We start from the raw sequence: 25887 nt of genomic DNA, 5'->3' as shown, positions 1-25887 counted from the left end.
GTTCACTTGATTTCTTTCTGGAACAACAGGCATACCAAAATCATGGGAAGAGAAGTCATAGAAGCTGATGGGAGTTTCCCTCCTTAGCTTTCACTTGAGAGACTCAGATGGTACAGACAGCTTTCCTGAAGGAGGCTACCAGGACTGTAACATAGTTTGGGACATTAAAAATAGGCGGGGGGAAAAAAAGAGGGGATTCTCTTTAAACATATAAAACAAAAATGTTAGGACTCACTCTGTGAACAAATTCGTCATGTTACAGAGATTAAAGCAAATCTTGATTTTCCCTTTTACCGAAACAATGAAATCTTCATTGGTTCTTGGAATGATTAATTATTATGAATTTGTTCTTAGGATTATTATTATATGGTTAGGAACAAATAAAGCAAGTTGCGTAAGGTGGTTCTCACAGCTGAAACATTTTCTTTTGGATATGATCTCTAATAATACTGTTTATATCAGGCTATTTTCAAGAAATTTTCTACTTTAAAGAATAAGTAGAGACATGTGATTTGGAAAAATTTGATTTAACCCAGAGCACAAGGTCATAGCCTTCACTGCTCACCTTACTGGTGTGGGAAATGCCAGGTTCTTTGTGTTAGCTCTTCATTTTACGTAGGAAGAAATAACTTCTGGAAATTTGAATTAAAGTCCAACTCCAAAGCTCAAGATCTGATTGTTGCTCTTTAAAGTTGCACTTAAAAAGTCAATTCTAGGGGTGCCTGGGTGGCTCAGTCGGTTGAGCGTCCGACTTCAGCTCAGGTCATGATCTCACACTCCGTGAGTTCGAGCCCCGCGTCAGGCTCTGTGCTGACAGCTCAGAGCCTGGAGCCTGCTTCAGATTCTGTGTCTCCCCCTCTCTCTGCCCTTCCCCTGCTCATGCTCTGTCTCTCTCTGTCTCAAAAATAAATAAAAAAACATTAAAAAAAAAAAAGTCAATTCTAATCAGGGAGTAAATAGACTTTGAGTCTTGCAATTGCATATCTAGACCTAAACGACCAAAAATAACATCATAGATTATGTTAAGGGTTGTTTAGAAGCGACACTTTAATTGGAATTAGAAAGGGTGAGCCAGCATTATTTTGACTTTACCTCTCTTGGGCCCTATAGAATTTTGCTTTTAGGAGAATGTGGAGAATTTTTGCTGGTATCAGAATCTTAGAAACATGAGGAGGGTAAATGTGATAGAAATAGGGACTCAGAGATAATCAGAGACTTCACTAATCTGTTTAAAAAGTGAAAGTAGATCCTAGAACTTTTTCTATTTTAAAATGAAGGGACCTTGAAATCTCCAGAAACCTAATTTTGTGGGGAGACTTGGATTAAATGCATACAATTAAAATAGGTAACCTGTGTCATCAAACTGATAACTTGATCCAATATAGAGCCTTCTTCTTCAGTTTGCTTCTGAACCATTGCGGGAAATTCTGCAGTTCCCTGGTCTGTACTCTCTGCCTCTCCCGACAGCTACTCTTTGGAAATTATAGAGATGTTTGAAACTCCCAGGCCAACCACTACTGGCACTAAGAGAAGCAGCTTCTGAAGGATTTGCAGATTTCCATGTAAGGTCTTTGTATACAGATAGTGCTGTCTCTTTGGGAGGAAGGTTGTTCCCGTTCGTTTGTTTCCATTTGCTCTTGGGTCTGTCTGCTCAACAATCTTCCCGTTTCTTCTGTTTCTTTAGGGCTTGCTCCTGCTGACTTCACTAGAAGTGAAGGTTCTTCACTTGAGGTTGCAGTAGCCATAGAAGTTTCCGTTATTTTCCTGGGTTACCTTTGGTGGCTCAGGGTGGGTTATCTTTGGTTTATGCCTCTTGATCTGGAGAAATTCCATGTTCTCTCCTTTGTCTCAAAACGCCCTCTTTCCACCTTTTCCTCGATACTTAAAAGCTGCTCTTTTGTGTGCACTGCTTGGTGCTTTTGAATCTGGGTGATTAGACATGTTTGGGATGTTGAATGCGTGCTTTTCTGTATAGAAAAATTAACATTTGCAAAAGAATAGCAAAACATAATCTTCGTAGCACAACAAATGTGGTGGCCTGACATACATGGTTTATGTTTGAGATATGTGTGTGTTTGTGTCTCTCTAGGTGGCTTGGTTCATTCAGCTGGTGCAGTTTCCTGCTTTCACTTAGTATTTCTCGAAGACATAAACATAAGCAAAACACGAAGTGTGCATTATACTCAAGTTGTTCTCTAACATATATAAATTGTTTTGGAATAAATTTGTGTTTTCCAAACAAGTTTTAAAGCAGAACAGCTTGTATTTGATAGGCTCTTTTTTTGTCTTTTGGTATTTTTTTTTTAAAGTTTATTTATTTATTTTGAGAATGAGAGAGCACGCGCGAGTGCGAGAGGGGGACGTGCAGAGAGATGGAGAGGATCCCAACCAGGCTTCGTGCTGTGAGTGCGACTGGGGAGCTCGACCCCACGAATGAACTGTGGGATCATAACGTGAGGTGAAATCAAGAGTTGGACGCTTAACTGACTGAGCCACCCAGGCACCACTAGGCTCTTTTAATTAAATTAAAAAAAAAAGAGGGGCGCCTGGGTGGCTCAGTCGGTTAAGCGTCCGACTTCAGCCCAGGTCACGATCTTGCAGTCTGTGAGTTCGAGCCCCGCGTTGGGCTCTGGTCTGACGGCTCAGAGCCTGGAGCCTGCTTCTGATTCTGTGTCTCCCTCTCTCTCTGCCCCTCCCCTGTTCATGCTCTGTCTCTCTCTGTCTCAAAAATAAATAAATGTTAAAAAAAATTTTTTTAATAAAAAAAAAAGAAAAAAAGAAAAAGGAAAAGCGTGATCTGTAGTTCTAGGTTATCTTCTTGAACTATTTTATGATACTTCGCTCCCCTCCATAGTCTCTGTTCTGTTTCTGAAACTCCTATTGTTCAGATATTAGCCCTTCTAAGCTGCTGTTCTTTGTTTACTTCCCTATTTTGGTATTTTGTTTTAGTTCTGAGATATTCAACTTTGCTTTCTGTCTATTCTAGTGAATTTTCACTTGTGCTCTCATAATACCCATTTTCCGGTTTCCCGGAGTTCTTTTTGGCGTTCTGTTGTTGTCTTTCTACTATCATTATGTCCATGTCTTTTAGATCTTTAAAGTTTCCTCGTTTCCCTACACTCCCTCTGTTTTCTCCAGGTTCCTTTTCTTCTGAGTCAGCCCTTGCTTGTTGTTCAGCTGTGTAAGACTAGGGTAGGATAAGGTCCATGTTTCCTGCAGACTCTCTTCCCACTTGCATGGTGCACTTTGAGAAGCATGTGGTTTACAAGTATTGGGCTCTTTAATGCATATCAGCTATCTTCTGGACTTTATTAATGCTTTGCTTAAGTTCCTGCTGGATGAATCACCATCTGTTTTCCAGTCCTCCAAACTGTCGAAATTGACAGCTGTCCTATTTCTTCTACCCTTGTATGTTTCTTTAGTGGTTTGTAGGTAGAAACTGAGAAGAAAGAAGTGTGTTTCATCTCCCATATTAACTCACTTTTCAACAGTTTTGTTGTAGAAGAAAGTAATTTCTCTGCAAGATTCTCATGGTTTCATGAAACGATCCAAACCAAGACTCAGAAAAGAGCTATCGTTGCCTATCTAGCGCTTGAACTTTGTAGGCAGATGATTCTATCATTTGTTTATACGTTCGGACAGAAAAAGATTGAGTTTTTATTGGAAAGTGAAAAGTGCTCCAAAGTAATCCTTGAAGAAACTAGTTTAGGGGACTACAAAATGGTATGTAATACCTATTACTGTATTGCTATTAAATGCACCATAGCTCCTCTTAAATGCACTGTGTATTGTAATTGTGATCTTAGTAAATCTTCTCCACCCACAGAGGACAAGATACCAAAGCACAGGTGATCTCCTGCATCATATATCGCTTACTGCATGTTCCTGTGATGCTCCACGATAGCTTGACCTTGTTGGGACTCTTGAATATCAGACGAGCATTTCTCTTACTGTCCTCTCCATTTGAAAAGCTGTTCCATGACTAATTCCTTCATTTCTTTCTGGTCTTTACTCAAAATACACTTCCTCAGGGAGGCCTTCCTTGACAACTTTGAGGTTTTACCCTGTGATAGTGCGTATCCCTGCTTCCACTCTGCAGTTTGTCTCCTGGGCACCATCACTAACCCACATGCTGTGCAGTTGCTTCTCATGTTACTTTTTTAACCCCATCTGAATGTAGGTTCCATGAGGGTGGGGATTTTGTTCACTGCTAAATCCCCAGTGCCTGGCCCAGAACAAGTGCTCAATATAGATTTGTTGGATTTTCTTCACTTTTTCAACTGTTTCCATATTCCAGTGAAAACCAGTTTTTCAAGATTCTGAAGATTATAAAAATGTGATGGTGTCTATTATGTTAATATTGCAGTTTTTTTTTTTTTTTTTTTTTTTTTGCTTTTCTTAGTGGTGATGAGTCTGGCGTCAATCAAGTAACTCAATCACACAACTCCTTTTCGCCTCAGTTTCCTCATTGTGTAAATGAGAATGGTAATTGTTCCTTGATGAGAGAGATATTGAGGAGATCAAATGAGTTTACATGTAATGGGTTTGAAATAGAGACTGACAGGTCATAAGTGTGATTAAGTGTTTGCTGCTCTTATTATCATTATGATTATTATTTCTGTTCATTTTCCTTCATTCAGTAACACCATATTGAACATGTACCGTAGACTAGGTTGTGACCTAGGTGCTTGGGACACACTGGTAAATAAAACAGTAAGTCCCCCGCCTTCTCCAGCCTTCTAGTGCAGAGATGCAGACAATAACCAGAGTAACTAAATGGGGATGACACTTTGAACACTTTCAGGCTTAGGGGAGTGGAAGCACACAGGGATTTCAGTGGTGTTGGTCACCATCTTAGTTTGGTGCTGGGTTTGTGGGTGTTTGTTCTACTGTTGCACTTCACAAATGTTATGTATTTTATATGCTTTTAATACTTCATTTTAAGAAATCTTTTCTGTTGCAAGCATAGTAAAGCGTTGTGGGGCGCCTGGGTGGCTCGGTTGAGTGTCCGACTCTTGATTTTGGCTCAGGTCATGATCCCAGGGTCGTGGCATCGAGCCCCATGTCAGGCTCTGTGCTGAATGTGGAGCCTGCTTGAGATTCTCTCTCCCTCTCTCTCTGCCCCCCCCCCCCAAAATATAAGTAAATAAAGTGTTGAAACAGGTTAATTACTCATTTAACCTACTTATCCTGATTAGAGAGTTGATTTTTAAAAATCCCTTAAAACTAAGTTAAAAATGTTAACTTAGTTGGTGCCCCCCTCCATTTATTAAAGGCAAACTTGTTTTTAATTAACCCTGCTTGTACTCCCAGTGTCTATTTGAAATATTTAGTTTTATGGAATTTGTGCAGAATTATCCTAACTTGGGGTAGATGATAGGAATTATGCTTTGTCACTGACACCATTTTCATGACTTTTGCAAAGCATTCTTGTTTCATTCGAAATAATATCACTGAATTTTAAAAATATTTGTAGTATTTGTGTAGTGGGATTAAGGATTTCATTTTCTACATGAGACTGACCTAGAAGAATTGCTTTGTGTTTTAACTTCGCCTTCAAAACAATTTCAAGCTGTTCAAATTAAAGCATATTCAATTAACACTATTTCTTTTTATTAGAAACACGAGTGTAATAGTCTGATAAATCGGTATATTTAAGATATAAATTATCCTATAGTGTCTAACCATAATGACTATAAGGAACCTTTACTGCTTTCAGGACAGGTGTTTTTACTGCATGAACCATGCAGTGCTGGGGTGTCTAGGAACTGCCCACCTTTTGGTTCCATTTGGTAGTGGAGTCGTGTTCTATATACAGCAGCATCTGCTGACTGGAGTTTGGAGCCTGTCTGTTTAAGCGTGGTGTTACCTTGGGCAAGTTGTTAGGCCCCCCTAAGCCTCAGAGTTTTTGCTGTTTCTTTAAATGAAGAGAATAAGGGTACCCACTACCGCAGAGTAGTTGTGAGGCTCAAATAAGAAAATGTATATTATATGTATATTATACAAATTATACATAAAATGTATATTATAACCAGTTGATTGAGAAGTCTCAGCTTCCCAGGGTATGATTATGCAGCAGTTTTATCTTTCTAATAATTGTACCAACTTTCCCCTTGGCAAGCCCCTCCTTTTTGCCGTTTAGTGGGGCCGCTTCACGGTATCTCACTCTGGTTTTATAACTGAAGTTACTTTTCTAACTTACTGTTTAAGTAACTTTTGGTTCTTAAGACTTAGTTCTATTATTCAGTGACTCTCTATCCTACTTGCTTCAAAGCTGTCCACTTCTGCCAAGTCAGGCTAATAAGCTTGAGTCTCTAGCAGTTTGGAATGGAGATGGGGGTAGGGGGCTGGTCTGTTCCCATATCTATCTGCCCCTTCCCCCTTCCCTGAGCGAGCTCCCCTGGTGTGGGGCTGGGATGACAGGAGAGGGAGAAGACAGGTGTCCTTACCTCAGACCTTGCAGTGCTCTCCTTGGTCAGCCTTAATGGCTATTGTGTTTGCGATCTGTGGGCTTGCTGTGGACATGTGGTGACCTCCACAGGTAAGAGTGCTCCCAAGTGTCTCACCTAGGTCTTGCCAGTCCCTTCAGAGACTGGCTTCATTTGCCACTTGCTTCCCAACTGGTGGCTTTACACTGTGATCTTCTGGAACTCCCTCTGTTAACTGTTTACTCAAGTGTCTTAACCCACTGGGGAGAGTAAACATGTAACGATTTGGTTTTATTTCTTCAAATAACTGCTACTAATTGTGTCTTGTTGAATCTCCCTTTCACACTGGTGCCAGGTTTCCTTATCAGCACTCGGTACATGTTGGTTATTTAAACACAGTTTTCTAAAACCTAGCTCTTCACATTTGGAAACTTGACTCTGATGTTAGAATCAACGTTCTCTTCTCGGTCCACCTCCCACCCCCAAAAGGAAAAGAAAGCTTAGTCTGGGTCCTGGCACCTTTTTCGGGTAGTGTTTGGCTCTCGCATCCTTCTCTTCCTCTTCTCAGTAAGTAGTGCACCAGCTTTGGGGGTTAGGGAGCTCAAGAGAGGCAGAAGGCTGTGTATCAGCTGCTGCTGGGTCCCCTTCTCTGTGTTGGTTGCAGCTGCTTTTCTGTCTCTCTGGCTGACGGTTGGCTCTACCTGTGAGGCAGCCGTTCACACGCAAGCTCCCTCATGAGACGTGTTTGGTGGTTCTCATTGGAAAGCTGACCTGATCTCTTCATTCCCAGCTCCCTCCACAGCCAAACTACCTTCACCTTCTTGCTTCCTGGTCTCTTCATCCAACAGGATGCCCTTCCTGGACAAGGTCTTGCCAAATGGCTCCAGCCTCGCTGTCTTCTGTGGTATCCATGAGGCCCACAGAAAACCCAGGTGTCTGCCATATCAAATGGCTGCCCCAACAGTCTGTGGCCTCTCAGCCCCGCCCTCTTAGCCATATCCATTCCTGAAGTAATCTCATCCACTCCCACAGCTCCTCACTGCCCCCCAACAACTTCCAAATATTTACTCAAGCCAGATCTTACTGAAATTCCAAAGCCATATTTTCCACTGCCTGGGATGTCCCATCAGTGTCATTTTCCAGAACTTGCCGTCTAACCACTGTGTCATCCTGGTGAATGTTATTACCTTTCACCCATTCACATAGTCCAGAAGCCTGGGAGCCCTCCCGCCTCCCTTACCTCCTGCAATCCAGTCCTTCTGTTCCATCTCCCAAATATCTTTTGCCTTCATACCCTCTTCTCTCTACCTGCCCTTGTGGGTTTGGCCCTCATGATTCCTATTCTTTCACTGCAAGTTCCATCTCCTTTCCTCTTGTACACTGTGGTCTGGGGCAGGCGGGGGGGGGGGGGTGGGGTGGGGTGGCGGGTGGTGTCTTGCTGAAACCCACATCCCAATGTGTCACTTGCTTGCTGAAAATCCTCTTGTGTGGACCCCATGCCCTTGGACTGAAGACCAGTCTCCACCTGGTGGCCTGTGAGGCTCCCCAAGCTGTCTTCAACTTTTCTTTCTGCTTCCCTCTACACTTCCCACCACTACCTCCCAGCTTCCTACTCCCTCACCACACTCAGCTACCCATAGGTGTTCCGCTCGGCCTGCTGCTTTATCACCCCGGTTTTGCCTGTCCATTCCCTTTTCAGAGCATTCTCATTTTCTTTGTACCTTGTGGTCTGACTGCATGACTCCTACTCGCGTTTCAAGGCCCAGAGGCAGAGTCTTCTGCTCTCTGAAACACCCTCTGGCTCCTCTCTGCCAACCCCCATTCTCTTTATAAACCCGGGTATCTTCCCACCGCCAACTCCCCCCTGGTCATTGACAGCAGGGACCGTGACCTATTCATCTTGGTAATTTTAGTGCCAGGCCCAAAGTTCCTGGCCTCTTATGGGTGCTTAGTATTGGACAAATACGAATAAATGAAGGAAGGAATGCCTGAAGAACTAATGCATAGACAATTTCTTTACTCTAGTTTGTATCTTAGGTAAGATGTACTATAGTGGCCACTTCTTTTACAGTAGTTGGAAACAAGTCGTGTATAGTTGTGTATAGTTGTATATAGTGTGTATAGATATAAATATATATAATATGTACATAAATAGACATGTATATAAAAGTATATATCCATCTAGAATTCCTGGTCTGCCTGTCTAGAAAAGAATTATTGAATCAAAAGTTGGTTCTATGCCTCATCCTACAATTAAGTAGATAAACCCTGGACAAAACCCACAATGTCTTTCAGCTTTCATTTCGAAACCTACAGAACAAGGAACTTAGAACTATGAGATGTCTAAGGTCCATTTCAGTATATGTGCTGCCGAAGCGAGCACACAAGGTCCATTTCAATGGAAATGGACTGTAGAATTCTGAATAGATCAATTAAAGAAACCCTCAGGCCCTTTGAAGTCCCGGGGCTAGAGTCCAGAGAGACCATAATATGGAAATGTGTCCTTTGATCAGAGCAGAAGGTACTTATTAAACACTCACTGTGTCCCCAGCATACAGAGTTACCTTTCCAATTTGTTAATGCTTACTGAAGACTGTGGTACATTAGAAATTCAGTAGCTGTGTTAATACCCTTGAATTTACGTTCACCTTTGTAAATAAAACTGTTCAGTTGAGCTCTGATTGTTTTAGGCTCACCAGAGGACTGACTCTAATGGCCCTAAGTGTTTCTGCATGCATAGAATAATGGTTAATCCACTTCCTACTGGTTCTTCTTTCTATACTGCTTATCATTGTTGATATCTTCTGGAGTTTAACATGAAAATGTAGCTTAAAGTAATTAGTTATTTTTAAAAAGTTAAAAGAAGAGTTTGAAGTATTTATTTTCCATAACTGTGCAAAAGTAAAATAGAAATGGTATTCATTCATTTTTGATAGGAGACTTGCATGAGATTCTTGAAATAGAAAATCATAATCAGGACAACTTTGTATTTCTTCAGATGTTTTATATAGAGTATATCATCTGGCTTCTAAATCTGAGATGCCCTTTTTTGTCTCTGGCTCCTGGTGTTCAGAATCTTCCAGATTAAGAAAAGTGATAATTTAGGAAGAAATTTGGCTTTGCAGACCTTATTTTCAGAGAGATAAAAAATAAAAAAGAATGCTAACCATTTAAGTCCTGTTGCTTAAAGACACTGGGTCTTTTTAGGATATGGGCATTCTTTTGGGATTAGTAGTTATGTTAAGTAAGGCAAAGAAACAGAGGTATGTGCATGGGAGACTGGAAATTGTTTCTAGAATTGTAACAATAATTTGAAAGCAATCATAAATGCTTAGAGCGAAAATACACAGAAAAATGTATTTATAGAAAGCCTTATATGTGTATAAACACATAAAAGATTATATTTAAATTTATTAGCATTTTATGATTTTTGAAGTTCTCACTTTAAAGCAAATATTTTTTTTTTTTTTTTATCAAGCATTTTTAAAAAAATCTTTTAACACTATGGGATTGTAGAACTGTATGTTATCTTGACTCTGTGGGATTTAGGAACTCTGTAGTATCAATGTACTTAAATTAGTTCTCTTATAGATTAATCACCAACAAACTTGACAGCTTTAAGAACAAGGCAAAAGTACAGTTTAAAATTCAAACCAAGTAATACATTTGAAACGATTATGGAGAAATTAGTTATAAAATCGGCATTTTAGGTCTCTTCAATGAAAGTGTTCAAGTCCTTGGATTATATCATTTTTAATAGCTTTTTTCTTTGCTTTTACTTTAAAATACTTTTAATCAAAATAATACATGTACAGGTGTCTGAAATAGTCAAATTCATAGAAACAAAGTAGAATGGTGGCTACTGGGCTTGGAGGGAAAGGGTCAAAGAGGAGTTGTTTAGTGGGTATAGTTCTAGATGTGCTGGATGAAAGAGTTCTGCTTCACAATGGCGTGACTACACTCAGTGCTACTGAGCTGCGCACTTAAAAATGGTTACATTGGTAAACTTTATATATTTTTTACCACTATAAAAAAAATACATCTCTGTGTGTGTGTGTGTGTGTGTGTGTGTGTGTGTGTGTGTAAGCAGTGTTTTTTTTTTTTTTTCATTCTTCCCAGTGTGCTACTAGGAGGCAGTCACTTTCTTTCATTTTCTAAGGACAGTTTATATATAGTAAAGTTTGCCCTTTTAGTATAGAGTTCTAGAAGTTTTGGACAAATACAAACAGTGGGCATACCACCATCAAGAAACAGTTCTGTTACCCACAAAACTTCCCTCTTTTACCCCAAAGCTCTGACAACTTCTGTTTTCTGTCCCTATAGTTTTGCCTTTGCTAGAATGCATCTAAATGGAATCATATATTTAGCAGCCTTTTCAGCCTGGCTTCTTTCACTTACTGTAATGTATTTGAGATTCATTTGTGAGGTGAATCAGTAGTCCAGTTCATTTCACCGCAGAGTAGTATTTCCTTACATAAGGTATACCATGGTTTGTATAAGTAACTGATTGAAATTTGGGTTGCTTCATATATATATATAGCTTCATATATATATATATATATATATATATATATATATATATTTTTTTTTTTTTTTTTTTTTTTTAATTTGAGAGAGAGAGGGAGGGGGGAGCAGGATGGGGTGGGGCAGAGAGAAAGAGAGAGCACTTGTGAAAGACAGAATCTAAAGTGGGGTTTTGATCCCATGACCCTGGGATCATGACCTGAGCCCAACCCAAGAGATGGCACCTCTGGGTTTCTTCCAATTTTGAGGGATTATGATAAAACCACTCAAAACGTTCACTTGCAGATTTTTGTGAGAACATAAGTTTTCCTTTCACTTAATAACTTGGGTTGGGTTTATTGGATTTTATGGAAAGTGTGTGGCTTAATAAGTAACTGCTAAACTGTTTTTGCATAATGGTTCTAACATCTTGCATTCCTGCCACCAATATATGAGCATTTCAGTTGCTCTGCTGTCTCATCAACGGTTGGTATTTTTAGGTTTAATTTTTTTTTTTAATTTTAGCCATTCTAATAGGTGTGCAGTAGTGTCTCATTATGGTTTGAAATTGCATTTCTGTAATGATTAATGATGTTTAGTATTTTTCCCATGTGCTTATTTACTATTCATATATCTTCTTTGATGAAGTATCTTTTGCCCTTTTTTTAATTAGGTTCTCTTGTTTTGCCAGTTCTTTACATATTCTAGATATAGATCTTTTATCACGTATGTGACTTGCAATATTTAATTCCAGTCTGTAGTTTCTCTTTTCATTCTTACAGCAGTGTCTTTCAAAAAACAAATTCTTCATTTTGATAAAGTCCAGCTTATTGTTGGGGCACCTGGGCGGCTCAGTCGGTTAAGATCTGACTTTGGCTCAGGTCATGATCTCACGGTTTGTGAGTTCGAGCCCTGTGTGGGGCTCTGTGTGAACAGCTCAGAGCCTGGAGCTTTTTAAGCCCAGTTTATTGTTTGTTTGTTTTCTTTTTTCTTTCATGGAGTGTATTTTTGGTGTTCTATCTAAGAAATCTTTACCTGATTCAGGGTTCCAAAGATTTCTCCTATTTTTCTTTTTTTTTTTTACAGAAATTTTTGGATTTTACATTTAGGTCTATGGTCCATTTTAAGTTAATGTTTCATTTGGTGGGAGAAATGGATCAAGTTGGGGTTTTTTTGCTATGTTTTGATTTTGTATGTGACTATGTAGTTGTTTTAGCATTACTTATTGAGAAGATTGTCTTTCTGTGTTGAATCACCTTTACATCTTTGTTGAAAATCAATTTGCTACAGATGTGTAGCTCTATTTCTGACCTCTCTGTTCTGTTCTATTGCTTTGTACCTCTGTTCTTTCACCAATACCATGCCATCTTAATTAGAGTAGCTTCACAGAAAGTTTTGAGATAAGGTAGTGCAGTCTTTCAGCTTTGTTCTTCTAAAATTGTTTTGGTTATTCCAATTCCTTTGCGTTTACATGTACATTTTAGAATCACTTTGTCATTTTCCACAAAAGGTCTTGATGGAATTTTGATTAGGATCACACTGAATCTATACATTAGTTAAGGGGAGGAGGGATTAACATAATAATTGACTCTTTCAATCCATGAACATGGTATATCTAACCTTTTTATTTGGTTCTCTTTTATCAATGTTTTGTAGTTTTTCAGCGTAAAGATCTTGTATATATTTGGTTGGATTTATACCTATTTCATTTGTTTTTTTATGTTATTATAAATGGACCTTTGTAAAATTTAAGTTTTACTTGTTCATACTAATATATAGAAACATAATTGATTTTTCTATATTGAACTTATATTCTGTGACCCTGTTAAACATGCTTCTTGTTAGTTCTAGTAACTTATTTTTGGATTCTTTGGGATTTTGTACATAGTCATGTGAATACAGATACTCTTTCTTCTTTCCAATTTGGATGCTATTTATATATTAATTTTTGCCTTATTGTCTATTACTTTCAGTATCAGATTGAATAGGAGTGATGAGAGTGGACATGCCTTGTTTCCAATCTTAGGGAAAAATGTTTATTGTTTTACCATTAAGTATGATGTAAGCTGAGTGTGTTTTATAGATAGACGTCCTTTATCAGGTTGAGGAAAATCTCTTCAATTCCTATTCTGTTAAAAGTTTTTTGTTGTTGTTTTTTTTTAATCATGAGTGGATATTGAATTTTGTCAGTTGTTCTTTCTGCATCTATTGAGATGATCCTATGGTTTTTCTTTAGTCTATTGATAGGGTGAATCACATTGACTGATTTTCACATGTTTGCCTTACATTCTTAGGATAAATGCCATTTGGTTAAGATGTATTTATTATCCTTTGTATGTCTAGCTGGATTCATTCTGCTAAAATTTTGTTAAGAATTTTTACATCTATGTTTATTGGTCTGTGGTTTTCCTTTTATGTGTTTAGATTTTTATGATGTCTTTATCTGGTTTTACTATTAGGGAAATGCTGGTCTCCTAGAATAGGCTGGGAAGTGTTTTCTCCTCTTCAATTTTCTGGAAGAGTTTGTGTAGAATGGGTATTATTTCTTCCTCAAATGTTTAGTAGGATTCACCAGTGAATCTATCTGTGCTTAAGGGTTTTTTGTGTAGGAAGATTTTGAACTACAAGTTAATTTTTAAAATAGACACAGAGCTATTTATGTTACCTGTTCTTCCTCAAGTGAGTTTTGATAGTATCTTTCTAGGAATTTGTCCATTTCATCTAAGTTGTTAAATTTATTGAAATAAATTTGATATGCCATGTTTTTGTCATTCAGTTCAAAATATTTCCTAATTTCTCTTTTGATTACTTATTTGACCCATGAGTTAGATATGTGTTGTTGTATTTCCAAATATTTGGAGGTTTTCCAGATAATTTTCTGTAGTTGATTTCTATTTTAATAACGCTGTGCTCAGAGAATTTACATGGTATAATGTGAATCCTTTTAAATTAATTAAAACTTGATTTATGGCTCAGAATATACTCTATCTTGGAAAAAAATCCATGTGTGCTTGAAAAGCATGTGTATTCTCTTGTTATTAGATGGAATGTTCTACAAAAATAAATCAGGTCAAGTGGTTGGCAGTGTTATTTAAGCGTTCTATATCTTTACTTATTTTCTGCTTATGTTTTTTTCCAATTATTGAGAGGTTATTGAAAACTCCAACTTTAATTGTGGATTTTTCTATATCTTCATGCAATTCTATCAATTTTTGCTTCGTGTATTTTAAAGCTTTGCTGTCACTGTGTGAACATTTAAGATTTTTATGACCTCTTGATGAATTGGCCCTTTATTCATTATGAAATGACCTTTGCTCTTTAGTGTACTTTGAATAATATAGCCTTCAGCATTCTTCTGATTATTGTTAACATACAATATCACCTTTCGTCCTCTTATTTTACCTATTTGTGCATTTATACTTAAAATATGTTTCTTATAGGCAGCATATAGTTTTGTCTTGCCTTTTTTTTTTTTTTTTTTTTAAAGTTGATTTAGTTTTGAGAGAGAGCTAGAGGGAGAGGGGCAGAGAGAGAAGGAGACAGGATCCCAAGCGGGCTCTGTGCTGACAGAGAGGGCTCTGAGAGCCGGATACCTCAGGAACCATGAGATCATGACCTGAGCTGACGTCTAATTCTTAACCCACTGAGCCACCCAGGTGCCCCATCTTGCCTTTAAAAAAAAAAAAAAAAAAAAATTCAATCTGACAACCTCTACCTTTTTTTTTAAATTTTATTTTATTTTTTAATGTTTATTTATTTTTGAGAGAGAGAGAGACAGAGTGTGAGCAGGGGAGGGACAGAGAGAGAGGGAATCACAGAATCCGAAGCAAGCTCCAGCCTGCGAGCTGTCAGCACAGAGCCCGAGGTAGGGCTGGAACTCATGAACCTAGAGATCATGACCTGAGCTGAAGCTGGATGTTTAACCCCCTGAGCTACCCAGGCACCACAACCACCTCTACCATTTAATTAAGGTGTTTAATTGGGACCATTTACATTTAATGTGATTATTGCTATAGTTGGTATAAGTCTACTATCTTGGTAATTGGTTTTTATTCCGTTCTTTATTCCCCTTTTCTTCTTATTCTATCTTCTTTTGGATTGTATATTTTCTTATGATTCCACTTCATCTCCTTTATTGGCTCATTAGCTATGACTCTTTATATTGTAATTTCAGTTGTTATTTTAGAGTTCTTAGTATGTATCTCATAATAGTGTATTTTCAAGTAACAGTAAGAACCTAATGCAGTACGCTGCTTCTCTCCTCCTGGCCTGCGTACTATTTTTGTCTTACATTTTACTTCTACATATGTTGTTGGCCACCCGCCTCCCGATACACTGTTCTTATTTCTGCCTTAAACATTTAGTCATATTTTTTCAATTTTAATTTTTTTAACGTTTATTTTTGTGAGACAGAGAGAGACACAGCACGAGCCTGAGCGGGGGAGGGGCAGAGAGAAAGGGGGACAGAGGATAGGAAGCGGGCTCTGGGCCGACAGCCGCGAGCCCAATGCGGGACGCGAAGTCAGGAACTGTGCCATCATGACCTGAACCCAAGGTGGACGTTGTACTGACTGAGCCACTCAGGCACCCCTCAATTTTAATTTTTTAATTGAAGTATAAGTGACATTCGAAATCCTATTTGTTTCAGGTGTACAGCATAGTGATTTGATATTTTTATACCTTATGAAATGATCTCAGTGATAAGTCTAGTTACCATCTGTCACCACACAAAGTTACTACAATGTTATGACTATATTCCCTATGCTGCACCTTACAACCCCATGACTTATTTTCTAACTGCAACTGCCTACCTCTTAATCCCCTTCATCTATTTTGACCTGCCCCCACCCCCAATTTCTCCTCTTTCTGGTAACCAACAGTTTGTTTCTTGTATCTATGAGTCTGTCAACAGTAAACAGTCATTTATTTATCTCTTAGAAGAGATTGTTAGGGAATTTTTTTTTTTTTTTTTTTTTTTTTTTGTATTTAACCACCTAGTTACCATTTCTGATGCTCTTCATTGTTTTCTGTAGATTTAGATTGCAAGCTGGTATCATTTTCCTTCTGTCAGAAGAACCTGCTCTAGAATTTCTTACAGTGTAGGGTGTGCCCGTGATGAATACTCCCAGCATTTGTACGTGTGAAAAAAGAATGAATTTCACCTTCATTTTTGACAGATATTTTCACTGGGCATAGAATTGTAGGTTGACATGTGTTTAAATTTTTTCTTTTAGCACTTTAAAGATATTGCTGCACTGCCTTCTGTCTAGTGTTGTTTCCAACCTGAAGTCGGCTACGTTATCTTTGTTGCTTTGTGTATAATCTCTTTCTTTTCCTGGGCTGCTCTTAAATTTTCTCATTTTCACTGGTTTTAAGCCATCTGAATATGACACACCTTTATTGTAGTGTTCTTCACGATTCTCTTGCTTGAGGCTTAGTTTCTTGGATCTGTGGATTTATTGTTTAACAAGATTTGGGGCAAATTGCCATTATTTCTTCAAATATTTTTCCTCTCTCCCTTTTCTTTTCTTTAGAGACTTTACTAAAGATACATTTGGTTGCTTGAAATTGTCCCACAGTGCAATGATGCTTTTTTTTTTTTTTGTTCTATTCTTTTTTTTTTCAGTTTTTCCCTCTCCCTGTGTTTTACTTTAGTTTCTTTAAAAAAAAAAAAATGTATGTTTTTTTTTGTGAGAGAGACAGAGAGGGAGTGCGAACATGAGCAGGGGGTGGGGGAAGCGAGAGAAAGAGAAAGATAATCCCAAGCAGGCTCCACACTATCTCACAAATACCAAGAGATCATGGCCTGAATGAAATCAAGAGCTGACACTTAACCAACTGAGTCACCCAGGCGCCCCTATTTTGGATAGTTTCTATTGCAAATGTATCACTAATATTTATTCCACTCTGTCTAATTTACTGTGAATCCCATGCAGTGTATTTTTCTTCTCAAACATGATATTTTTCATTTTCAGAAATGTATTTCTCTATAACTTCCATACCTCTACTTAATATGCTAATTTTCCCTCTACCTTCTTGAACATATAAAGTATGGTTATAATAATTGTTTTAATATCCTTGTCTACAAATTATATCATCTTTGTCATATCTGGGTCATTTTGATTGATTTTCTACCTTGTTATGCATTATATTTCCCTGCGTTTATATGCCTGGTACTTTTCATTGGATGCCAGACACTGTGAATTATTGGATACTAAGTGTTTATTTAATATCCTAGAGCTTTGTTTTGGGACAAAATTAAGTTACTTGGAAACAGTCTGATCTTCAAGGCTTTCTTTAAAACTGCTTTGCACAAGACCAAAACACCCTTTAGTTTAGAACTAATTTTTCCCATCTACTTTAGCAGTATCCTTCTGAATATCTAAATAGCTGGTGCCCCATGTTTATAAGGATTTTGTTTTGTTTTTTGTTTTTATCTCTGGCTGGTAGTAACACCAACAATTCCTGACCCTGTATTATTTCCAAAACTCGTTTGTTTTTGCCTCCTCCACTTGGGTGGCTCTTTCCCATCGTGGGTAGTTTCCTCACATGGTTGTGCTGATAAGTACTTCGCTGAAGCCTGGGAGCATAGGAACCCTCTGCAGATCCCATTTTCTTTCTTTTCCTTTAGGAAAAGACCTGTGCATCCCTAAAGATCACACAGAGTGAATAGAAAAAATATATCCTTTTTTTCAGTGCCCCCCCATCTATTCCTCATGGGCAGCCACTTTTAATTTTTATCTTTTCTCATATTTACCTACTCATGTCTATGTGATATATTTATACTGTTATTTCTTGCTTTTTCCCTTTTATATATTTTATAATCAAGCTGTTGATTCAGATTTAGCAGTTTTAAACCATTCCTAGGGCTCAGTTTTTCTTCCCACCACCTTCCTCATACAATTAAGTTTTTAAAGTTAAACTGATAACAGTTTTTCAAAATTCATATAGTTGTGTAAATTTTATTGATAAACCTACTAGTTTTTTCTTTTATTTTCTGTAAGATTGTCTTCAAACTTATCCAATGGTTCCATTAGATCTGTCTTACACCTGTCTGTAGCTCTGCTCCCCTTGCAAATATTCAGCCGAATTGGATCATCTCTCTGTGAATTCCCAGCCACAGAGCTCTTCCTCCCAGAGGCTCCCATCTTTCTGCACCTTACAGATCAGATGCTGCTCAGGCTTGCTCAGCAGCTGTCGTCTTGAGCTTTCCTTCCCGATCACCCTGTTCATTCCTTCCCTTCTCTCCAGTGTTTGAGCCCCTGGTTCATGTTTCCTATTGAAACATTTTTCTTTTCTTTTTTTTTTTTCCTTTTGAAATATACGATAGTCCTTATTTTTTAAAAATGTTAACCTTTTCCTCCATTTTGGTTTCTGAAATGTCTGAAAATGCATTTATTTGTTCTACCTTTACGCTTACATGATAATTTGGCCAAGTGAGAATTTTTTCTCTCAGAATTTTCTCCATTGTTTCCTGATAGCCAGCAAAAACCATTCTGATCTTTGTTCCTGTGTTTAGAACTTGTTTTTTCTGTTTGGAAGTTTTTCGGATTTTCCCTGTCCCAAGTGACCTTTACTTTCATGTGTTGTGCTTTGGTGTAGGGCTTTTTTTCATTTATTGTGGTGGCCATTTGGTCATCTTGTTTAGTCTAGAGACTTGTGCCCTTCAGCTGAGGAAAAATTCTTAAATTATTTCTTTGTTCTGTTTTTTTGGAATCATCGGATTTCTGATGTTGGACCTCCTAGATTTATCCTTTTGGTTTCTTATCTTTTCTCTCTCAATTCCATCTCCTTTATTCTGCTTTTTGGAAGGTTTTCTCCTCTTTATCTTCCAACTTTTCTATGGAAATCAAGGAAATTTCAGATATGGCTGAATTTTGATTTCTTTGGAATGATTTATTATTCCCACAGTGTGTGGGATGCAGCACTAAAACATTATTTGTTGTTTATTTGCAATTCACTTTTAACTGGAAGTCCTGTAGCTTTACTTGCTACACCCCGTAAGCCCACTCAGCGCCCAGTGAGTGTAAAGGAGGAGACGGTAAGTGAGCTGGTAGTTCCCAGACCGTAAGATTTGGTCAGACATAGCACGATAGGCTTCAGCCTCCTCCCCAGCAGTCACTTTAGATTTACAGGGAGTTTGGAAAGAGGGAGAATCAGGTTATCCTGTTTGAGCGTCAGATCTCCAACTGTACCTATATTGGCCAAGTCAGGTGAAGTTGGGAAGAAAAGCACGCATTACTGAATGAATTAAAAACACAGGCCCTGCCCCTGCTCCTCTTCTCCCATCCTAGCTTGCTTGCTCCCAGTATGCAGAGGTGATGGAATTGGAATCCAGAGAAGAGGCTTTTAGGCAAAATAAAACAAAATGAAAACAACAAATACACCTATCTTTAATGTTCAGGCGGTTTCCTGGGCTCGGATTCCCCAGGGAGTGAGACCTGATCTCTGCCCCACGTCTGAAGATGGCTATTGTCACCCATGCCCTTAGGGGTTTCTCCTGAAGGCAGTGTTTTCCCGTCCTATCAGCTAGTCTTTGTTGAGCTCCGACTAGCACCCGACTCTTAGATGTTTTGTCTTACAAAGAGAAGAATCTTTGACAGTAATTCTAGCCACTGTGCCTCAAACATTTCTGACCCCTGGTTTCCCCTCCATGGAGTTTTCCTCCAGCTAATTTGCCTCCTTTTTCAAATTGTCTTTCCAGTTTGCATATAAAAATCTAGTTTGAAAGGAATCTCGCCCATTTGTGTAGAAGAATGAAAGGCAATAGGTTTCTAGTAATTTTGGTGGGCTTTTATGTTCTCTTGGCCCTGGCAAATTCTCCAGAAATATATACACAAATGATCAAAGATGTACATACAAAATATTTCTTGCAATTTTATTTAAAATAGCCAAGTATTGGAGGTGACTGTAATGTCCCTCTGTAGAGATATGGGTGAAACGGACTATGATGGCTTATACTGGCTTCTGTAGCTTAATCCAGCGGGTGATATGTTGAATGAAATGGAAGCATAACAGCTTGTTTCTTTCTGTTTGTGTTCAGGAACATCGTAAATAAATAAAATTCAGTTAATTTAGTAATCTTAAATTTCAGCTGGAATTTTAAATTCTTTTCTGCATATGACCTTAGAGCTTTATTTTTTTATTTATTTTTTTATAGTTTTATCTTTTAAGGTCTTTTTTTTTTTTTTTTTTTTTTACAGTTTAGGATGATACTTTAATAACTTGTCCTGTGCAGTTCAGTTAAAAATATGTAAATGATTTTTTTTTTTTTAATTTTTTTTCAACGTTTTTTATTTATTTTTGGGACAGAGAGAGACAGAGCATGAACGGGGGAGGGGCAGAGAGAGAGGGAGACACAGAATCGGAAACAGGCTCCAGGCTCCGAGCCATCAGCCCAGAGCCTGACGGGGCTCGAACTCACGGACCGCGAGATCGTGACCTGGCTGAAGTCGGACGCTTAACCGACTGCGCCACCCAGGCGCCCCTATGTAAATGATTTTAATTACACAGGTAGTTTGTGGCAACCTTAACTTTCAAAATATAGAAACTATTGTGTAGTAAATAATAATTCTGCGAAGCACTCCCAGAGAGACCACATCCCTAGTTTCTGAATTACTGATTTTTAAGCTTTCCACTTACTCTTTTTCTTTTTATTGACAATGGGTGCCTTCCTCAAATTTGATATTTCATAAGTTTTATAAATTACGAAATGCTAACAAACATTGTTATTCAAAATCAAAGACTTAAAATTTGGAAACTATTACGATCCTTACAATAAAGAAGACGTTACTCCTTTCTATAGTTAGTCACACTTTGGTTTTTAACCCAAAAGAGAATTGCCCTTTTCATCTACTACTTTCAACACATTTGGTTCCTAATTCCTTTAGACCGTTTCTAAAACCAAATACTCGCTGGCAGTATTGGGTCCACTTAAAAAAGAATGTCTGAAAGGCCCCGATGGCAATTAAAATTTCCTGAATTAAAGGATGCTGAGGATAAAAGGGTGCTAACTTGAGAAAGAATGCCTGCTTGAGAGAGAAAAGACAGTGTGCGTGTGTGTAAATAGGATATTAACATATGTCTGTTCTACGGTCACATTTTATGTTGGAATTATTTGTGATGATACAACTTGCCTGTGGATTAGAGAAGTCTTTACCATTTGTAGTTTTTTGTTTGTGGTTTTATAGGATTGTGCCATTAGAGGGCAGTATTGTAGAGGTTAAATTTGCTTTCTAAAATGTATTGAATCACAAACTATAGAAACCTATAATAATCAGGCTTAGATTTTCAGTATATTAAATTGTAACCTCAATTGGTGCGTTCTTGCAAGTATTTTAAATTAATAGAGGAAATGTGCAAAGGGTTAAGCTTTTTTACACCCAGATCTCTTGATTTTGGTTTGGAGAAGGGAATGACTTGGTCAGTATGGCCTTCAGGGTGAAATACATACTTTACAATATTTCAGTCCTTCTGATGTAAGAAGGCTCATAGGGTTGAGACTTATAGGAATTGCCACTTCCAAAAACTTGCTTTAGGGACTTACTGAAAATAGATCGAGGTAGGATTCAACCTGTGGATTGAGTTTTCTAGCTGTAAATGGAAGAAGGGGAGATGTGATTTTAAGGTTTATGGCTCTAGGGACATTTTGGGAAGATATACCAGATTTCATCTGATGGGTTCCTTTTTGCTTCAGTAGATACATGCCTAGCAAAGAATATGTAGTATTTTTTGTTTTGTTGCCACAAGTAATAAATCCATGGAAAGGTAGTATTTCTCAAAAAGCAAATGTGATTTTTTTCCCTCCAAAATTCACTCCCTCTTTAAAAAGTATTATTACAGTACGATTATTATCCTTATAAATAAAACTGCCTATAAAATCCTCCCATTACTGCTGCCTGTAAGAACAAGATAATTGAAATCGAGACACTCGAGCTCCTCCAAGTCTTAGCGGTGGGACTGGGCATGCCCAGTAGCTCAGACGGTTCTGGTTGCAAATAGGAAGCTTTCGCCGTTCGGCAGCCTCAGGGACTGGCAGCTCCTGGGACGGGGTCTGACTCCCTTAAACGTAAGCACGTGCGGGGCCCCAATTGTATTTTCAGGGACCCCTTGACGTTTTCTGCCGAAGCAGTGGTGCAGCTTGCCGAGGCCGTGGAGGCCTCAGGCGGCCCCTCAGCTCTGCGGGTCCACTGCGGCCTGGGTCAGCCCACCCGAAAAGCGGGATCCGATGGGGAGGCTGGGGCAGGAGGTGGGAGTGGGGGGGTTGGCCGGGGAAGCGCGAAGAGGGCGGGGAAGGGAGAAGGGGGAGGTTCCAATGCAGTGCTGGCCAATCGGCGCGGCTCTTGCCTCCATATATTCTGCACCGAGCTCGAGTCCTGGTCTAAAACCTTAGTGGAGCCCGGCTGTAGATCTGGGAGGCTTCTCCGCACAGCGTTGGGATCAGCATCTTCCCGGGATTGCCGAGCCCTAGAAGCTGGGTTTCTTTAAACTAGGGCTGCTGTTTTCTGTTTCTCCCTGGGCTGCAGAAAGCTAGAAGATTTTTATCTAGCTTAAACAAGGCTGCTGGTATTCCCTTTTTTTTTTTCCGCGAGGGTGTTTTTGGCTGCAATTGCATGAAATCCCAATGGTGTAGACCAGTGGCGATGGATCTAGGAGTTTACCAACTGAGACATTTTTCAATTTCTTTCTTGTCATCCTTGCTGGGGACTGAAAACGCTTCTGTGAGACTTGACAATAGGTAAATGTCGGCTGGGATAGTTTCTTTAAATTTTCTCGTGAGATACTTCTAATAATGCAGGTGAAAGATAGCCAGGCGAATTCCTTTGTCCATTGCCGAGAGACTACGGTGACATGGATGTTGCTTTTTGAAATGTTTAGAATCGCTTTCTTTTCGCAGGTCTGGCCAGAGAGCAGGCTTTTACCACATTATGTAATTTAGCCTTTTGTGACTCACTAAAATAGGGAAATGTCGGGATATTCGTTAGTAAGAGAGTGGCTGGTGTTTTCTGGAGGGTGATATACTCCATAGCGTTGTAGAATGTTCAAAAAATGATGCTAATAACATCACGGAACTGGGAAATCCTTTTTGTCTTGGATGTTATAAAAATTCCACTTATCGATTTCTCCCCCCTCTTTTCCAGCTCCTCTGGTGCAAGTGTGGTAGCTATTGACAACAAAATCGAGCAAGCTATGGTATGTACTGATTAAAACTCATTTGTACTAAATGTGGGCACATTACAAAAAGCGAGAGATTAGGATGGAAGCAGTGCATCCATAGTTATGATGGTTACTCTTCATACATTTAGAAATGCCGGCACTGTCTCCATTCGGCCAGCATGAAGCCACATACCATGGCTGCTACAGAGAGAGATCCGGGCCTTGGGGGGTATTAAATGTTCTCTCTTCCCCAGTCGGTTTCACATAACGTCGGGACTTTTGCCGAAGTGCCCCCCTTTTTACTAGGGAATTGCTAGGGAAGCTCTGCCCTGTGCGTCCTTTGGTCGTGGTCACGTCTCTAGCGATGTGGCTTTACTAGGAATCTTAAGGTTTACTAGGGAAGGAGAGGGGACAGAATGAGGATCTCAAGGGCCCTCTAGACCTTGCACAAACAGATCCCCAGTGAGGTAGGCTACTGCACAATGAAGAAGAATCCGAGAAAAGTTTTGTCTTCTCAGCCTGTGCCTGGATTTCTCCTATTTTTTATTTCCGCCTTGGCTGTTCTTTGTTATTGGAGCAGCGCCTGTGGCTCTTCTCACGGGATTCTCTGCCCACTGTTGCTAGGCAAACTCCGAACCTTTAATTCGGAGCTATAAATAACTCGGGCTCCCATTGGCTGCGTCGTCTGCCCAGGTTTCTGTGATGTCAGCTTAATCACGAAAGGGGGGGGGGGCGGGGGTGGAGGGAGGAAAATGCGGCAACATGCTCTGTAGGAACTGGCTGCAGCCGGTGCTGAGGGAGGCGGTGGGGGGGTAGTGGTGGGGGGTGGGAGGAGGGACTTGGGGGCGGGGAAGCAGCTACCGTTGCTGCGGGGATGTGGGCCTGGACATCCCGGCGGCCAGGCTCCCGCCCCGCCTTCCAGAACCCCAGTGCCTTTTGCCATCTCAAGTAGGAGATCTCACTGTATGCATCCCTGGCTAACGGCTGCAGAAAAAGCATAGGCTTTTTAAAAGCCTGATCCCTTACGCATTGAACTTAAGTATTGTACAGTTGTGGTTGTATTCAGTAGATTGCTCAAAGGGCCGCTTAAATAAAGGCCGGATTTGCTAATGGTTACGGAGAATCATGCAAAAATGCTTTAGAAATTCAGAATCTGGGAAATACTAAATTAAACCTTTTTTTTTTTTTTTTTTTTTACCCCCCCCCCCCCTTTCAGGATCTGGTGAAAAGCCATTTGATGTATGCGGTTAGAGAGGAAGTGGAGGTCCTTAAAGAGCAAATCAAAGAACTAATAGAGAAAAATTCCCAGCTGGAGCAGGAAAACAATCTGCTGAAGACACTGGCCAGTCCTGAGCAGCTTGCCCAGTTTCAGGCCCAGCTGCAGACTGGCTCCCCGCCTGCGACCACACAGCCACAGGGGACCACACAGCCCCCGGCCCAGCCAGCGTCCCAGGGCTCAGGACCAACCGCATAGCCTCCCATGCCCCCGCAGAACTGGCCGCTGCTGTCTGAACTGAACAGACCAGAGAAGACGTACAAGGGGGAATCCATCCACCTCTACAGTCACCCATTTCATTGCTCGCTGCACAAGAGAAGTGAGGCTGACCTATGCCATTGTCTCTGTTTTCCAGTATTAAACACTCATGTGCTTTTGGCTTGAAGAAATTTCTTAGTTGGGTGAATTAAAGGTTAATCAGAGAATTAGCATGGATATACTGGGACCTCATGCAGCTTGGCAGATATGTGAGAAGTGGTTCCGTTCATGCTGAGGAGCTGTGTGCCTTTCCATCATCCCTTCCCTGCTCCCCATCCCCGCTCCCAAGAGTTCTCTCCTGCTTGCACGTAGTGTACTCCATGGGGTTGGAAGCAGTGGGGCTCCACTGGACTTTCCTCTCTCCTTTTCCCCATGAGGAACTTGAAAGGGAGGTCAGAGTAAAGACTGACGCATAGTCTCACCTAAGATGAGGGGAAACATAGTTCATCGTACAAACTGACGACTGTCACCAAAAATCCATAAAACGATAGTACTGTGCCTCTTTCTGAAACAGTGGATGACACAAAACTCTGAGACGGTGACAGGTAGCTGGACCTAGGCTATCTTACCATGAAGGTTGTTTTGCTTATTGTATATTTGTGTATGTAGTGTAACTATTTTGTACAATAGAGGACTGTAACTACTATTTAGGTTGTACAGATTGAAATCTAGGTGTCTCATTGGCTGTCTGAAGAGGTGTGGATTGTCTTTTATATAGAGATCTACAGAAAAAATGCTACCTGAAGAAAACCACACCTGAAGAAATTTAAGAATTTGGCGTTGTCAGTCACTTTGTGTAACCTGAAATCTTCTAGTTGCTGAATATCTTGAAGTAAATTCCTGTTCGCTGAAGTCTTTTGATTGAGCTGGTTGAATACTTTGAAAAATGATCCCTTCTAGCTAATGAAATGGATCGCCCAGTAGGGGTTTCTGCATATTACCTGTATAGTAGTTCTATGCATTTGTTTCCGTGCATGTTCTCTACACAGCTGTAAGGTGTCACTGTATTTAACCGTTGCACTTGTCAACTTTCAATAAAGCATATAAAATGTTGCTAAACCAGTGTTTTTCATGTGAAAGTGTATTAACATAACTGCAGTCACTTCCACAACTTTTTCCGAAAGTGAAAACCGTTTGACTAGCAGAATCTTGAAGGGGCGTGCAAAGGGTGGGCAAAGTCAGGGTGCTTGCTAGTGGCTTAACTGTAGAGGTGAAAGGAAACAGACATTGCCTTCCATCAAGCCAGGAAGGGGAGGAGAGACATAG

The 25887-nt window shown here is 39.6% G+C and overlaps 1 protein-coding gene across 3 annotated transcripts in view; it reads left to right on the top strand.

Annotated features, from left to right (window-relative positions):
* The window catches only part of TSC22D1 (TSC22 domain family member 1), a 133435-nt gene extending 107755 nt beyond the window's left edge, over positions 1-25680 (top strand). Inside the window, exons 1-3 of one of the 3 annotated variants that reach the window (XM_019447504.2) lie at positions 21939-21999; positions 23072-23123; positions 24304-25680. In XM_019447504.2, the coding sequence (XP_019303049.1) occupies positions 23121-23123; positions 24304-24561 (261 nt within the window). In that variant the 5' untranslated portion in view covers positions 21939-21999; positions 23072-23120 and the 3' untranslated portion in view covers positions 24562-25680. Of the gene's footprint in view, positions 1-21938; positions 22000-22299; positions 22669-23071; positions 23124-24303 lie in introns of those variants that run through there. The other 2 variants (XM_019447503.2, XM_019447502.2) reach the window with 2 other exon arrangements.
* Positions 25681-25887: the final 207 nt, after the last annotated feature.

This window comes from Panthera pardus, unplaced genomic scaffold (assembly GCF_024362965.1).
Source record: "Panthera pardus isolate Hobbes unplaced genomic scaffold, ASM2436296v1 HiC_scaffold_1, whole genome shotgun sequence".
Lineage (NCBI taxonomy): Eukaryota > Metazoa > Chordata > Mammalia > Carnivora > Felidae > Panthera > Panthera pardus.
This window is presented reverse-complemented; position numbering and strand designations above follow the sequence as displayed.